The sequence below is a fragment of the Anoplolepis gracilipes genome, chromosome 15, assembly GCF_047496725.1.
Source record: "Anoplolepis gracilipes chromosome 15, ASM4749672v1, whole genome shotgun sequence".
Lineage (NCBI taxonomy): Eukaryota > Metazoa > Arthropoda > Insecta > Hymenoptera > Formicidae > Anoplolepis > Anoplolepis gracilipes.
The window spans coordinates 524,597-540,128 of NC_132984.1; the positions used below are offsets into that span (position 1 = coordinate 524,597).

At 35.4% G+C, this 15,532-nt stretch overlaps 1 protein-coding gene across 4 annotated transcripts in view; it reads left to right on the forward strand.

Annotated features, from left to right (window-relative positions):
• The window catches only part of LOC140673755 (cell growth regulator with RING finger domain protein 1), a 28,264-nt gene that overhangs the window by 5,343 nt on the left and 7,389 nt on the right, over positions 1-15,532 (forward strand). For all 4 annotated transcript variants that reach the window (XM_072906887.1, XM_072906888.1, XM_072906889.1 and 1 more), the window contains one exon: positions 2,154-2,335. In XM_072906887.1, the coding sequence (XP_072762988.1) occupies positions 2,154-2,335 (182 nt within the window). The remainder of the gene's footprint in view (positions 1-2,153; positions 2,336-15,532) is intronic.

The following is a 15,532-nucleotide window of genomic DNA, read 5'->3' on the forward strand; positions in this document are numbered from 1 at the left end:
AACATTAGCTATTTGTTATTTGGTGTATAAATTATAATAAAAATATAACTTTAAACTTTTAACGTTAAAAATAAATTTTGATAAAAATAAGCTTGAAGTACTCCTATAAAAGCAGGAAAATAAAAATATCTCAAAACGCTCATTTGCGGACCCAATTTTTATTAAGATTTTTCAACTTATTTTGAACTAAACCGTTGTAAAATATTTTACCCTTTTTTTCAATACTGCATATTTATATAACTTTACATGTAAAAAGATATTTTTGCTTTAATTTTAATAAATCATACTAATCATTATAGGTTAAAAAATGAAATTAATATAAAGTCTTTTTTATTAATATATAAATTAATAGGTTTTTTTTTTTTTTTTTTTTTTTTTTTTCAATTTAATTAATATGTGAAATTTTTAAAACAAAAATCTTCAGATATATAAATGTTATATTATATAATAGAATTAATAATAAATGTAATAGCAATGGAATAAAAAATGTCAATAGATTTGATTCGCATTCACTATTCCACATCTTGTAACAAAAAACTATTTGCTATTGTCGATTTCTAATCTACTTTTGAATTTTATTTCCGAATAAAGCTAAAATTAGAAAACATTCTTAATAATTGATGAATACATAAAAGATATATAAAAAGATGTTCTATTTATTTTAACAGTTTTAACAAAAGACCAGTTTTTGTGAATTTTTTTCTGAAATATATTAATAGAAACAACCGGTTCTCGTTATTGGCATGAATTTAATAAAAAAATATATATTTAAATTATGTCAATTCCCTGCTTCCATTCAAAGGTTCAAATTTATTCTTGCCAATTAAGGTATCACATGACTTCGAGAGAAGGCGTGTCCCGATCGGGATCCTCTCTGTCGGTCTCTCTCTCTCTCTCTCTCTTTCTCTTTCTCGCCGATTTACTTTTATCGCGCACGTATATTTCTTTCGCGTCTCAAGGTCGCAAGGTCACTGGCAGTTCTCGTCTTCGACTCGCACGTTAATCGAATCTTCCGACTGCAAATAACCGTTTCTGTATTTATTCGGTTCTGTGTCTACTTAATTGCTTACTTAGGTACTTAATTGCTGAATCCGATCGCCGATGGTGACTCTGAAATTAGCGATCGATTTTAATGACACACGCTTCTAATTTTTTAATTGCTCAATTGACTTTCAGTCATCGATTATAATCGTATTAATTTTGCTCGCAATTTCTCTCGTTCCTTCGATTATTTTTAGAATTTCTATCAAATCAACCTAAAGATCTTTCTTCGATCAAGAGCGATATAAATATAGAATTATGTGTTAATTTATAAATTTATAATAATTTTTATATAATTAATTTAATAATTTATATATTAATAATTATTTTATTTATTTTATATATATATTTTTTTTATTGTATATATAAATTTATATATTTATAATAATTTTTATATAATTAATTTATTAATTTAACAATTTAATATATTAATAATAATAATTTTATTTTCATCACTCCCTCTTTAGAATAGAAATAAAGACCGTCGTTGTGTGTGTCTCGATTTCAAAGGGTATAATAAAAATAATAAAAAAAATTATGTCTGGCGATTTTTAAGGGCACTTTAATTAGCCTTTAATTTCCATCAACTTTTCTTTACGATTTTTTAAATCGATCACAAATACGCAGATACATGTTACGACCCTTACGAAGATAGATTGTTTCGAAACGAGATGTGGATTGACAGCGCTAAATACATAGGCCGAAAATGGGTCGAAGAACCCATACGCTACCCTGAAGTATCTTTTTCTCGAAACCGCTTGGTATCGCTTAAAAACAATCCAAGACTGATGATTCTTGAACTATTCTGGAAACCGCGGGCGCAAACAACTTTCCCGGTTTTATGTATAAAACTCTGGTCGCAATCCTTGGTCCAGCAACCCGGAGAACCATCACGTTCGTTCTCGAGGTTGCGTGCACGGCACTTTAGATAACCGTCGATAAGACAATATAATAATTAGAAGAGCGTAAAAGACAATTAGCGTTGATGAAGGTTCTCCCCTTATTCTTCGCCGAGCGGTTGCAGAGTCACTTGGAGATTTCTCGGAAAACAGCAGTTGAACTCCCCGATGAAAGAATCGATCTGAAAGAAGGGTCTTCTGTCTTGTCTGCAGGAACATGATGGTGCTACGCGTCCACGGCGACGACCTGATGTTCGGCGGCGGCGGCGGCGGAGGCGGCGGCGGAGGTGGCGGGGTGATAACGCATTCGCCGCGCATACCGCAAATGGAGATGATGAAGGTCCACATCCCCTTCACCTTCAAGCTTCACGAGAGCTTCAAGAGCACGTACGCCGGTAAGTCCTGCCCCTCTTTCTCTTCCCAGCGTCGCCGAGCATCATCCTCGACCGGGTCAACCCAACCCCTGGCCCCTGGCCCCTGGCCCCTGGCTGATTTACAACCGTTTGCTTTTGGCACGCGCGGTGTCGCAACACATCTCTGCATCTTGTAACAGATTTTATCATCGAGTTCGTGGAAGTGGAAAGGTCACACATGTAAGTCGCGAGACGTAGTTTGCGGAATGAAATGTCATCGCACGCGACAAGATCAATTGACAAGTTGGAATATTAATATTTGGGAGAAAAAAAAAAAAGTTGATTTAAAGAGGAATCGATTGCGTCTGTGCTGTCAATTGCGGAACGTCAAACGATAACGAGAAGTCATTTTTAACAGTCAACGATCGTCTGGCGATTTCTCACGATATCGTATCCTCTTTGCGTACAAGATAGATTTTTAAATGCCTTTTCATATGTAAATATATATTTGCCGCGATTTATTATTTAATCCACAGCGATTATTTTTAGCTCTGCTGTTGTCTTTTACAATTTTTTAATTCAAAAGTTTAAAAAATTGCGTTTTGCGAATAACCACTTGCGTAGAAAATGATCGATCATATGAAATGTATAATGAGAAAAATATAAACGTCATTAATAAATAATAAGCGCAATTTCGCTTTTTTTTCTTCTTTCATATATTTCGCAGGGTATCTATTCCCTGGAAAAATCTATAATTTTCTCACATTTTTTTTATTTAAAAGATTAGAAAATTTTTATTGAATTTTATTTTTTAAAAGCAACTCACGTAGACGAGTCTCTTACAACATGTTACAAAGGTTGCGTTTAGTAAAACAAGCTGGGAAAATGATCGATCATATGAAATATATAATGAAAAAAGATACACATAATTAATAAATAATAAGCGCAATTTCTCTTTTTTCTTCTTTTTTCATATATTTTGGAGAGTGTCTATTCCCTGGAAAAATCTAGAATTTTCTCAGATTTTTTAAAAGATTAGAAAATTTTTATTGAATTTTATTTTTTAAAAGATACTCACGTGGACGAGTCTTACAACATGTTATAAAGGTTGCGTCTAGTAAAACACGCTGGGAAAATAATCGATCATATGAAATATATAATGAAAAAAGATACACATAATTAATAAATAATAAGCGCAATTTCTCTTTTTTTTTCTTCCTTTATATATTTTGGAGGGTGTCTATTCCCTGGAAAAATTTAGAATTTTCTCAGTTTTTAAAAGATTAGAAAATTTTTATAGAATTTTATTTTTTTTTTAATTTATAAAATGTATCAAATATACAGGATGATTGAAAACAACCTCATGTCTTTAAAATGACACGTTCCTGAGCAAATTCTAAGACGATTTTTCTTTTACAAAATTTTGTCTGAAGCTTAAATTTTGAGTTATAATTAAAAATAGTTAGCTATTTACGAGCCGAGTACAACGGGCAAGCAGGGACGGTGCAACGCGTCATAAAACAAATGATTCTTCTAGACAGTTAATAATATTACACAGTAATTGTCATTATTATAATATAATATTATCGTTTGAAGTCTATTGAATTATTATTGCATTCTATACAATTTTATGCAATATTAATGACCATAGGGAAGCCATTAGTCTCATGACGCGTTGGGCCGTCCCTGCTTGCTCGTAAATAGCTAACTATTTTCAATTATAACTCAGAAACTAAACTTCAGACAAAATTTTGTAAAAGTAAAAATCGTCTTAGAATTCGCTCAAGAATATGTCATTTTGAGGACATTAGGTTGTCTTGAATCACAAAACAACTAAAGAAAATACAGCACTTTATTAGAATTTTTAGCGATCAAAATTGAAAAGGACACAAATGTCTAAAATTTAAATGACTTATTTAAAACTTTACTTAAACCTGGAACTTTTAAAAGAAACAAGAGTTTTAGAAGATCATAGAATTTTCTTACAAGATTTATGCCTAAGACATCCTGAAATTCTATTTACTTGTACTTTAAAGTAAAAATTCTTCGGACTCTATTTATTGGGAAAGAGACTGCAGATATACAGTTGTATAATGAATTTCTAATCTTTTAATCGATATATGCTTCTCCGCATAATATTCGCTACGATCCCGGTTTCGTCATCCGAGCAATCGCATACGACCATAATTAGGTAATAAAGTTTCTAGAAAATGCTAGTTTGCGTAAAAGAAGAAATTGGCGGAGATCGACCCAGGCAAGTCTGGTAGGTCAAGGGTTAATTGGCCAAAAGGAGTGTGAGAGAGAGAGAGAGAGAGAGAGAGAGAGACAGACCGGTCCGTGTGTCGATCGGCCAGTTCGTGGCCGAAAGTGGCGGAAAGTGGGTTATCTCGATAGGCCGTGCGTAAAAGAAAAAGACGAGAGCGTCGCGTGTAATTGGCATGCCAGGTGCCAGTAGCGACGGAGGTCCACAGCTTGAATTACGAAACGCCACCTTGACCGCGTGTCGTTTGTATCGTTGGGTCACCGCGCCAGCCGTTTGACTTTTTTATCAACCATTCATCGCTCGGCGACTCGTCCTTTGCCGGAGAGTCTTCTCGGACTCACGATTTTTTCCTATCCCCCCCCCCCACCTTTTTTTTTTTTTTTGTTTTGTTTTGTTTTGCCCCCCTTTAGAAAAGTTTGCAATATGTCAACACTCTTAATTCATTTACTGTCGCCTAATCAACCTAGCATGTGATAATATACATATAATTATACAGAATATTTTTTATTAAATTTCATAAATGTAGAAAATAAATAAGAACTGTCGAAAGTTCATCACGATTGTTATAGACATCTTTTCTTTTTGCTTTTTTTATTGAAACTCACGTTACAAATTTGCGTCTTTTTTTTCATTTGATTAATATTTTTATCTTGACTTATATATGTCATTTTAAATGTATGTTGTAAAAAAAAAAAAAAAAAAAAAAAAAAACTTAGTCACGTGCGGCGCGTCTTCAGGCGTGAACGGAAAATTACTAAAGATCGGTTGACACAGGACGTGTTAAACATGATTCATTATTCCACTTGAATTTTTTACGTATATTTTTCTTTCTCGTTGTTTATATTAAAGAAAAAATTAAGAAAAAAGCATGGAATGCAAAATGCATTGGAAGATTTATAAAATGATAAATATTAATCGAATTGCATCGTCATGTCGTCGGAAAATACCCGAAGCTTTCATCAAATCACGCGGCGTCCTAAAAAAAAAAAAAAAAAAAAAAAAAATACGAGACTTTACTGAAGAGAGAGAACCTTACCGCGTAACCCTCAGGGTCTTACACGGTCGCCCACGAGAATGGAATTCGAAAACACCGATCGCCCTTGATTCCGAGGTGCGATGCTTGATTCTGATGTATTATAAAACGGCAGCGCGTCAGGGTGTTGAAGAAAAATGCTCCGAGTACAGATGAAACAATTTATTCCGTTCTTCTCGAGCACGACTCGTTCTCTCAAGCGGGATCTTTACATTTATTCTGGAATGATTTAAATTTAAGGGACCATTTCTATTTTATCAGAATGAAAAGTTGATGATTTTTAAGACTGTTTTTTTAGGAATATTAGAAATGGATCTTTTTGACGTTTTATTTTTATACACCTTGTCAGTATATTTGTAAAGCTTGTATATTTAGCCTTTTCCAATAAATACCAAGCAACATATAGTATCAATGTTGTTATTTCCCATACATGTAATTGCAATATAACGTATCTTGCACGTTACATTGTTAAATGGGATATTATAATATTGATGTTATATTACTGTTGTGTTTATTGGGTTTTTGTTCAATACAAGTCCCTGTGCGTAACGTGCTCAAAAATGCATGGTTCGACAGTGTGACGTACTGCTCTTTTTCATCATTTAATTTTAAAATGATTAAAACTTGATTTTCATAGAATATTTTTAGGATTTTATCCTATTTTCAGAAAAAAATTTTAGAAACAGATTGAAAAATAAAGTTAATCTAAAAATTCATTTTAAAATCATATGTTTCAATTTTGCTGTCACTTTTTTATTTCTTGAAAATTACAAAAAAAATGTGTAATATTAATTATTTAAATTCTATTTAGGTGCAGTAGCCCCAAAATATCCCACTGAATAAAACTAGACCGAGTGTTTTTTCATTTCAGACATTTACACGAGAAACAACACGTCACATCGTTCATTTTTTTAACACGTTAGACTCAAAATAATCGTGAATAAAAAGCTAAATGTGTAAAATTTTAAAATAATTAATGTACTGTTTAAATATCAATTAGAAGATATGTGAACGCAAAAAGAAGGATCAATTTCTAATATTTTTCAAAAAAAATCCTAAAAATCATCAATTTTTTGTCAACTCTTAGAGTAGGCCGAGCTCTTAATTCGATTATAATTTTAAAGAAGATTTTAGACGAAGAGTAATGAGATTCTTTTTCTCGTTTCTTAGCAATTCCTCAAATATCGAGTCTTTTATCTTTTTTAAAAATTCGGTAGTACTTTCTAGACGACTCGACATACCGCGAACTAATTGTAAGTTTGATGTGTCGTCGACCGACATATGTGAACACAAAAAACGATCAATTTCTAATATTTTTCAAAACAAAAAGAATCCTAAAAATCATCAATTTTTTGTCGACTCTTAGAGTAGGCCGAGCTCTTAATTCGATTATAATTTTAAAGAAGATTTTAGACGAAGAGTAATGAGATTCTTTTTCTCGTTTCTTAGCAATTCCTCAAATATCGAGTCTTTTATCTTTTTTAAAAATTCGATATTACTTTCTAGACGACTCGGCATACCGCGAACTAAGTTTGATGTGTCGTCGGTTCTTCGGTATGGTAAATATACGTATGCGCGCGCGTGTGTGTATATATATATATATATATATATATATATATATATATATGGGTGTGTGTGTGTGTGTCTGCTGTCTGTCCAACGTAATGCTGGCGCATAACCCGACGCAAGTTATATGCAGGTTGCGTAATTGCGTGCGCGTGTCGCAACTGCAGGTCCCCCTGAGATCTTCTCTCTCTCGTGCGCGCGCGTGCGATTCAATCGCCGCTATATTGCCGTCTTTCGCAATTCGTGCGATTTCGCGATCTCAGAAAGAGAGAGAGAGAGAGAGAGAGAGAGAAATCGGTCCGTAAAATACGCGAGATCGTCAAATATATGTCGGCATCTCGTCGTTCGCGAAACGTCGTTTGCGAAACTGGCGAAACGCAGTCGTCGCGTTTGTTTAAACTTGACATTAAAGTTCACTCTTGCGAAATCGCGAGACAGGAACGTCGCTCGTAGAAATTAGCGTTTCCTATTAATTTCGTCGTGTACGTTAAAATGATTTTCCTTCATTTGTTTCCTCTTCGATTGCGTAGTTTACTTGTATAGGCGCAAATTAATTATCGCCCGATCGAGGAAGCTGCGGCGCGGAATGATTTATTTGCATTGAGAGGAATTATGCTTCTTTTTAGAAGACGAGCTATTATATGCTCGTTAACGGAATCACAATTATATTTCTCGACAGTGCTTCATTTTTCATCTTTTTTTTTTTTTTGCGCCAATATTTTCCTGATATATGAAGGATAAAAAAAAATCGATATTATTTCCACGGCGTTTATAATCAATTGTTGTCGGACTCATTATCCCAAGATAGTAAACTAAAACAAAATTTCATACATATGCTTCGTATTTACGATATTTAAATATATTAAAAAATTAAAAAAACATATATTGAAAAATGATAAAAATGAAAGAAATTAAAATAAAGCGAAGAAAATATATCACAGAAGAATAAAAGGGAAAATGTATTTTTTTTTTTTTAACTTGTCATATCTCTTATTCGTTTTGCTTACAAATGTTACAGCTGTAATTCTGACAAATAAATGCATTATAAAATGACTTCGTTCTTCGTTCATAATTTCATAATCTTTTGTTAAAATAAGCGAATAAACAAGTGTGATTATTAGTGTATTTTTATATCACTATATTATATATACATAATATAATATAAGTACCTACCAAGATATTACGTTATTATTATGTCATTGGCATAATATAAGGATAGCGCGAATACGGTTGTCTCTATTATATTTTGAATCCTATCGTCGGTTTGCGGCCAATTTTGGCAAGCTATGAGTCACGCAAAATGAAATTAATGCGGCATTGAGATTCACGTGACCATAATTTTTTTCTTCTCGCAAGAAGAAGGCTTTGCGTAACAGTCGGAAAGAGAAAGAGAGAGAGAGAGAGGGAGATACGTATGTTTTAGATTGTGCGCTCCTTTCATTCTACGTTTCGTAATTGGATCGATTCGCGAGATAAGAAAAGTGCACGAATCGCGCAATTTTATGTTTACCTGTCGGTTCGTCGCACACGAAATTCCGAGAGTCTCTAGCCTTTACAAAGTAAATCAAATTTTCGGCTAATCGAGGATTACGTAATTATTTGGCGCAATCAATTTTTACGAAATTGTACCTACAATTTTTCGTTTTACGGTCAAAGAAGAAAGATTCTCGTACGATTGATTATTCTCGAAGCGGATATAAAGAGAGAAATTCAGGCTATTCGCATTGTTAGAGAGAGACTTGATGCGAAAACAATGGATGATATTTTATTGCGTATAGGATTTAATACTCGAGCAAAATTTTTGTTTGGAGATTCTTAATTTTTTATTTATTTTTCTGACGTTTAAAGTGACAATAAGTAGTACGTTGAATTACTCTGTCTCTTCGAAGGTAGCCTGACGCCAGATCTGATGCAAGAGCTTTTTCTATGCGATGTATGTTTATTTAAAAAAATGATGATTGAAAAAATCCTCGGGACAAGTATTTAATGGCATTCTATCTGCAACTTTAATTGTGCAAAAATGTTTGTCTTTTATTGAATCCACACTGGTGAGAAAATAAATTTCTTTTATCGCGACTAAGTCGCAAAAAAAAAAAAAAAAAAAAAAAAAAAAATAGATCGTGCAGCTTCTCGTCTCCGATTCCATCGTAAATTGACATTCATTTTCATTCGCGTGATGAAAGGAAGAAAAAAACTTGCTCACGTGCATCTCTAATCTAAACGATATCTTTGTCCTTCAGGCGTGCGCGTTTCTCGCGGATGACGCGAAAAGGATGAGGGAAAAGGAAGGAGGAGAGGAAAGCTGCGGTATATATTATTATAATAATGTTCGTAAAAACGAGTTCGAAAAATGTCGCACGCCCAAAAGATCAGATCGCGGATTACGATGAATGTAGGACACACTTTCATGTTCCATGGTCGTCCAGTTCCCGCTCCTGCGTTTTTGTCTTTCTCTCTCTCTCTCTCTCTGATTTTTTTTTTCCTTGATTTAATAGCGACACCCGCGCCCACCACATAATAATACGACGTACAATGATACATTGTCAGAAACAGGCTTGTCTTGTCTATAATCCGTGCAAGTAGAGGCTCGTGAGAAAAGCAAAGCGAGATGGAAAGAGAGAGTGATAATGAGAATGCACCACAGTGATAATGAGAGAGCGGCTTTTACAGCCGCTTACGAAATTGTTTAGTACAGTTCTGTCGATTTTTTTTATTTTTTTTTTTTTCCCTGCACCCCTCTTCTCCTCGGCGATTCTTCGTTGATTTTAAATAAAGTCAGATTCTATTTTTCTGCGAATTTTCCCCTCCCCCTCGAAATATATTCGACTTTATTAATATTAATATCTCAATGATTATCATTCAGTTTTTTTCTCATGTGCATTTTTTTTTTTGAACGTCAATTTGAACCAATCGAAATTAGTACCTAAAACTCCGTTTTTAAAATGGAATTTAATTTGAATTTCAAATTGGATTGCAAACAGATACGCGACGCTGAAAATCGTTCCTAACCCAGTTTCGCAAATAATAACGTAAGGAAATTTCGATGCGTTATTACCTGGCGCAGCCGCGAAAGGCGGTGTCGGTGAAAGGCTAAGTAATTTCAAAACGTTCGTTCTCGCGTGCGATCGCATCTAGCTCGACCCTTTTCCTCGAACCCCCCGGTGCGGGGAGGGGGGACGGCGGTCGAGAATTCGGATTTTGTAATCCCAAGTTCTCCGGGAGGCGGTATATCCTTGAGAGGCTGCGGCCGCGTTTTCGTCTTTCGAGAGAACGCATCGCATCGCATCGCATCGCGTCGGGGTACTTAATGTTATAGGCATAGGTCAACTCGATTATCGAATCCCATTACGTAATCGCGGGCGATTGCGCCAGCGACAGCAGCAGCGGCAGCAGCAGCCGACTCTCCGATCGGTTAAGAATCCGCGAACCAGTCCGTCGCCGCGCCAGGTCAGGTCGGATCGCGGTCGCGATGGAATGGAATTGAATTTCCGTTGCTTTTATTTAACGAGCGAGGTGAAAATTGAAAATGCAGGGAGAGGCCTCGAGGAACCCTGGAAATCAATGTGCTGGGAAGAACGTGAAAAAATGGAATATATATTTTTTTTTCTCATTTCTTACGTCTTTTTCTCTTGAGAAACAAAAAAATGAAAATGCCACAGCCGCGTATTTTGAATTGCAAAAGATACTTGTATTAATATATACTTGTTTACAAAATATTATATTGCGGAAGTTTGATTAATAGAAATATATATCGGATTAATTAAGAAAGATTGCGCCATGAACTTTATTTTGAGAAATAACAACTCGTTATTTTTTAGTTATTTTACAATTTTTTTCCAAGATAATTTGGCATAATTTATGTATAAATATTGATTATATATATTATTTCAGATTTATTTATGTATTTTTTATTATATGTTTCATTGTCACACTTTTATTTGCGACTCGGTCTCTCTCCTTATTTTTTTAAATTTTTGTCAATCTTTTACAGTTAACATCCACTCTCTATCCAAAAAAGAGTACTTAACCGTTATACGCGCGCAGTTTTTTGTGCTAATATTCGGGCACTAAATCGAGATGATCGAGCGGTATAGTCAAAAAATTATTTCCCTCGCTCGCAAACAAATTCCAAACTATAAAATACAAAGATTTTACGAGCGTTTTGACCAACGGAGGACGCGTGCAGATTTGCACGTACGCACCTTACGCGGAGATAAAGAGATCGATATAAACAACCATTTAAGATCGGCTGATGATCGCGACGACCTTGATCTGTCCCGGCGACCGGCTCGCCCACATGGAATTCCTTTTTTCCCCTCTTCCTGATTCTCGACAAGTACGCTATACTTCATAGCGAACTTATCCTGGACGTTTGAATAATTGGATAATAAAATGTGCTCTGATTCAGCGAGTTGAATTGAATTAGATTAGCAAAAAAAAATCATTTGCAAACAGAGTTATGGAAATTAATATAGGTAAAAATCATTAGACATCATCTCAAGTAGTCAACCGTGACGCGAGTTAAACATTTCAATTATATTGCGATCGCTTCATATATTGATTTAAAAAAATATAGATGAAAGAGTGAGATAGAAAGAGAACCGAAAGAATAATTCCTCATCTTATCAATCATTTCTCATCCATTTCAAGGAAAAAGGTACGAGTTTAGAATAGAGAATATAAAAAATGCAGCGTATAATTTATCAAGTATATTTATCAAATAAAATTATTTTCATTACGTCTTTTATATTATCGACCAAAATTTAACTTAACATGACAATATATTTGCTTAATATAAAAGTTTTGCAATTTATACTTTTATTACAAAGTAAGATAGGTTTCTGCTAGGAATTGCATGAAGGAATATTTGTGAACTTTTAGAAATGACGTTTGACGTGAGTTTGTTTCAATCTCGCACCCTCACAGATGGACGAGAGTAATTTTTTACAGATTTTGAAAATCTTTTTTACTATTAGGCTTTTAAAGTCATTTCCAAAAGTTCACTAATATTATGTTACGTTATTCCAAACGCGGACGTTATATCTCTTGGACGAACATACCGTAGAACTTTTTATATTGAATAAATATTGTTACGACGTAACTGTCATCTTTTAATTTTTTATCATTTTTATATGAAATTATTGGCCCCCGCGTGTTGCTTTTTTAAGTTGCTTTTTAGTTCTGGAGAAGGATTTATCAATCCTTGTAATCAAAAAAGAGATTTTCACAATCTGTAATTCATGTTCTCTCGGTAATTTTGGATCCCCTTAAAACAACGAAGAAAATAAAACATCACTAAAAAAAAAAAATATTTTGCTAATGTAGATAGATTTCTAGATGTCTCAATAAAAATTTGTCGCTACTTTTTGCATCTGTTGGAAAATTGTTTGTCACGTATAAAATTTGTAACAGTAATATTCTAGCAATAATATCTCTAGAAAATTTAGATCCCATTGGCAAATATTAATCACAAATGTAATTGTTCTTAACAATAGGCCTTAAAGATAGGCATTGCGGACAAATTTTCCGTCTGAATTTACACTAATAGTATAGATATAAATTCTGTCTCTGTCATTTAAATTGATTAAGCGCAAAATATATGCAGTATTACAATATTTACAAGTAATTTATTTGTTTCAGTTAATTTTTTATACCTAGAAAATTTTTATTAAAGTTGCAAGATCACTTTTTTGAGTGATAGAATAGACGTTGACATTGGAAGAAATACTTTAACATATAAGAATTATAAAGAGATTGCGAATTAGCGTTTGTCAACTATCGAGGATAGAAAGAGAAGAAAGAGAAATAACGAAATACTTTTGGTACATCTTTCGACATCTCTAATACAAGTGTCAATTTCCATAAGCTCTTTTTGCGAAACTAGAAATTGTGTTGGATTTATACCGTATAAGTGTGCTTTAAACGCGTCTGCTTCGAGAGACCTGTTCAAGCATCCTTGGGGAACGCAAATACTGATGCCGATTGTCGGAGGAGAGAGAAAGAGAGAGAGAGAGAGAGAGAGGAGGGTATAAATGAATAGAAAAAATAAACGGAGACACGAGCTCGCCAGCCGGTTTCGCGAATCGGGAACGATCCTTTTCGACCTAAGGACCAGAGGTCCACGATAAATAGAGGTGAAGTAGAGGATCTCCTCTCTCGGAGACCAGGCCTCAGGGGATTGGCCGTCGACGCGAAAATCCGGCGCGCGTTCGAGATCTCGACTCCCGAGAGAATTCTCTCTCTCTCTCTCTCTCTCGAGAGAGAGAGAGAGAGAGAGAGGCGAACGAAAGTGAAAGCTACCGACGACGACGACGACGACGACGACGATGACGACGATAGACTCGCGGACGAATCGAGTCAAGTCGAACTACCGACTCGACTCGCGGTGAGGCCTTCGCAACCTAGACTCCGATTCATCTTGGCTGCCGATATCGGTACTTGTTGCTAGAAGGGGCGATGATTCCTCTCGTTGGAGGTCAACTAGAGGATAATTGTTTCCGGCATTTTTGCCATCATTATTCTTTATCTCTCTTGCCCTCGTGGAAATTGAAGAGGAAAAGCGCGAGTAGGAGCCAAGTGTCACGCGACCTGGAAAGGGAGCCCCTTGGTCCCCTCGGACATCTCCCGGAACGGGACCGCGTGACGACGACACCGCGACGGTGGCGGGGGGGGGGGGAGGGGGGAGGAGCGCGAGGGGAAGGGAAGAAAAAAAAGTCGAAAGCGCGTGTCTTACGCAATAATTTTTAGTAACCAGCCGTGAAATAACAGCAGCGCCGCGTAACTTCTCGTCGCTATCCTCGTCCCTCGGGCTCTCTCGAGCCCGGGATGTTCGAGCAATAAGGACGAGATAATGGCCCGTGGTGTCGTAAACGTCATGAAAAACCTTCGCGTCTTGATTTGCAAGACTTACGCGGGTATTACGCTTATCAATTAAAAATCCGGTAGGTTTCAACTTGGACATCCGATAATTTTTCTCGCTTTTTTTTCTATCTTTTTTTCTTCCTTCCTTCGCCGCCGCCCCCCCCCCTCCCTCCCTCCCCGCTCCTTCGAGAAAATGCGGATGACATTTTTTCGGCGACAATTTATTTAACAGGTGATATTTACAGAAATAAATAAATAAATAAATATTAATAAACGTAGCCTCGTTACAATTAATCAATCGAGATATTATGTAGGTAATTTAAGATGTTTTTCTCATTCAACGATCTATTACTTATTTATTTAAACTTCACACTCGCATTTAATAAGGCATTCTTGCTTATCGTAATCGTATGTAACTAGGCTGTCTGATTAAAAATTGACACCGATTAAGCAATCGCCGGGGGAGAGAAGATCGTAAGATTATCCTTGTACATGATCGGCGGGGGAGAGAAGATGGTAGGATTATCCTTGTACATGATCGGCGATGATGCGTTCTCCGGCGAACGGAGGGAAGAAGGGGGAGGGGGAGGGGGGAGCATCGACGTCGTGCAGGTGGATGGTTGAATTACACGGAGCATTGCAAAACACGAGGTGTTTGCGCAATTAAGCGGCGAACGCGCGTCTCGGAGCGCCTCTCGACTGTTTCTCTCTCTCTCTCTCTTCTCGAAGCCCGCCGAGAGAGAGAGAGAGATAGAGAGAGAAGAGAAAAACGCCGTAACAAAAATTCGTAGTCTCGATAGTAATACCGGTCTCGCGCACACACCCGTTACACATGCCTCGTATATATCGCGCGATTGCGCCATGTTACATGCGCGCTGCCACGTTACAGCTGGGTCGAATTGTGTTGCCGTGAGCGTAATCGGTGCGTAAAGCTGTCGAATTGATAATCCGGGTAGAATAATTACTGTAATATTCTAATTAACCACTTCGTTGATCCTCTTCCCTCCTACAGCGCGGGACTCAATGACAAAATATGTGTTTAAAAGAATTAATAAATATATATTAATATATGTATTACACACTTTTATATCATTTGTTTTCAATATATATATAATTATTGTTTTTATTTACATATACAATATATATTTATTGTTAAAGTCTGTCATAAATAAAAAGTGTTTATCACTCGAAAAAAAAAAAAAAAAACATTCCTGAATATATTATTATAAAAATATGAAGAACAGGAAATTCTGATGCGTTTTTCGAAGAATGATGATCACATTTATCGTGATAATTTGAGAATATTATGCACTATGTTATTACGTTAATCTTGACATTTAAATATCTATAAATCTAACAAGTTGTATAAGTAGTTTCAATCTGTATTTTATCTGTATACATGATCGATAAGATCTGTTAAAAAATTGTTATCGACAAATCATTCCCTCTCTCTCTCTCTCTCTCTCTCTCTCTCTCTCTAGCTGTTTGTTAATACGAGCATTGAGATTATAACGTG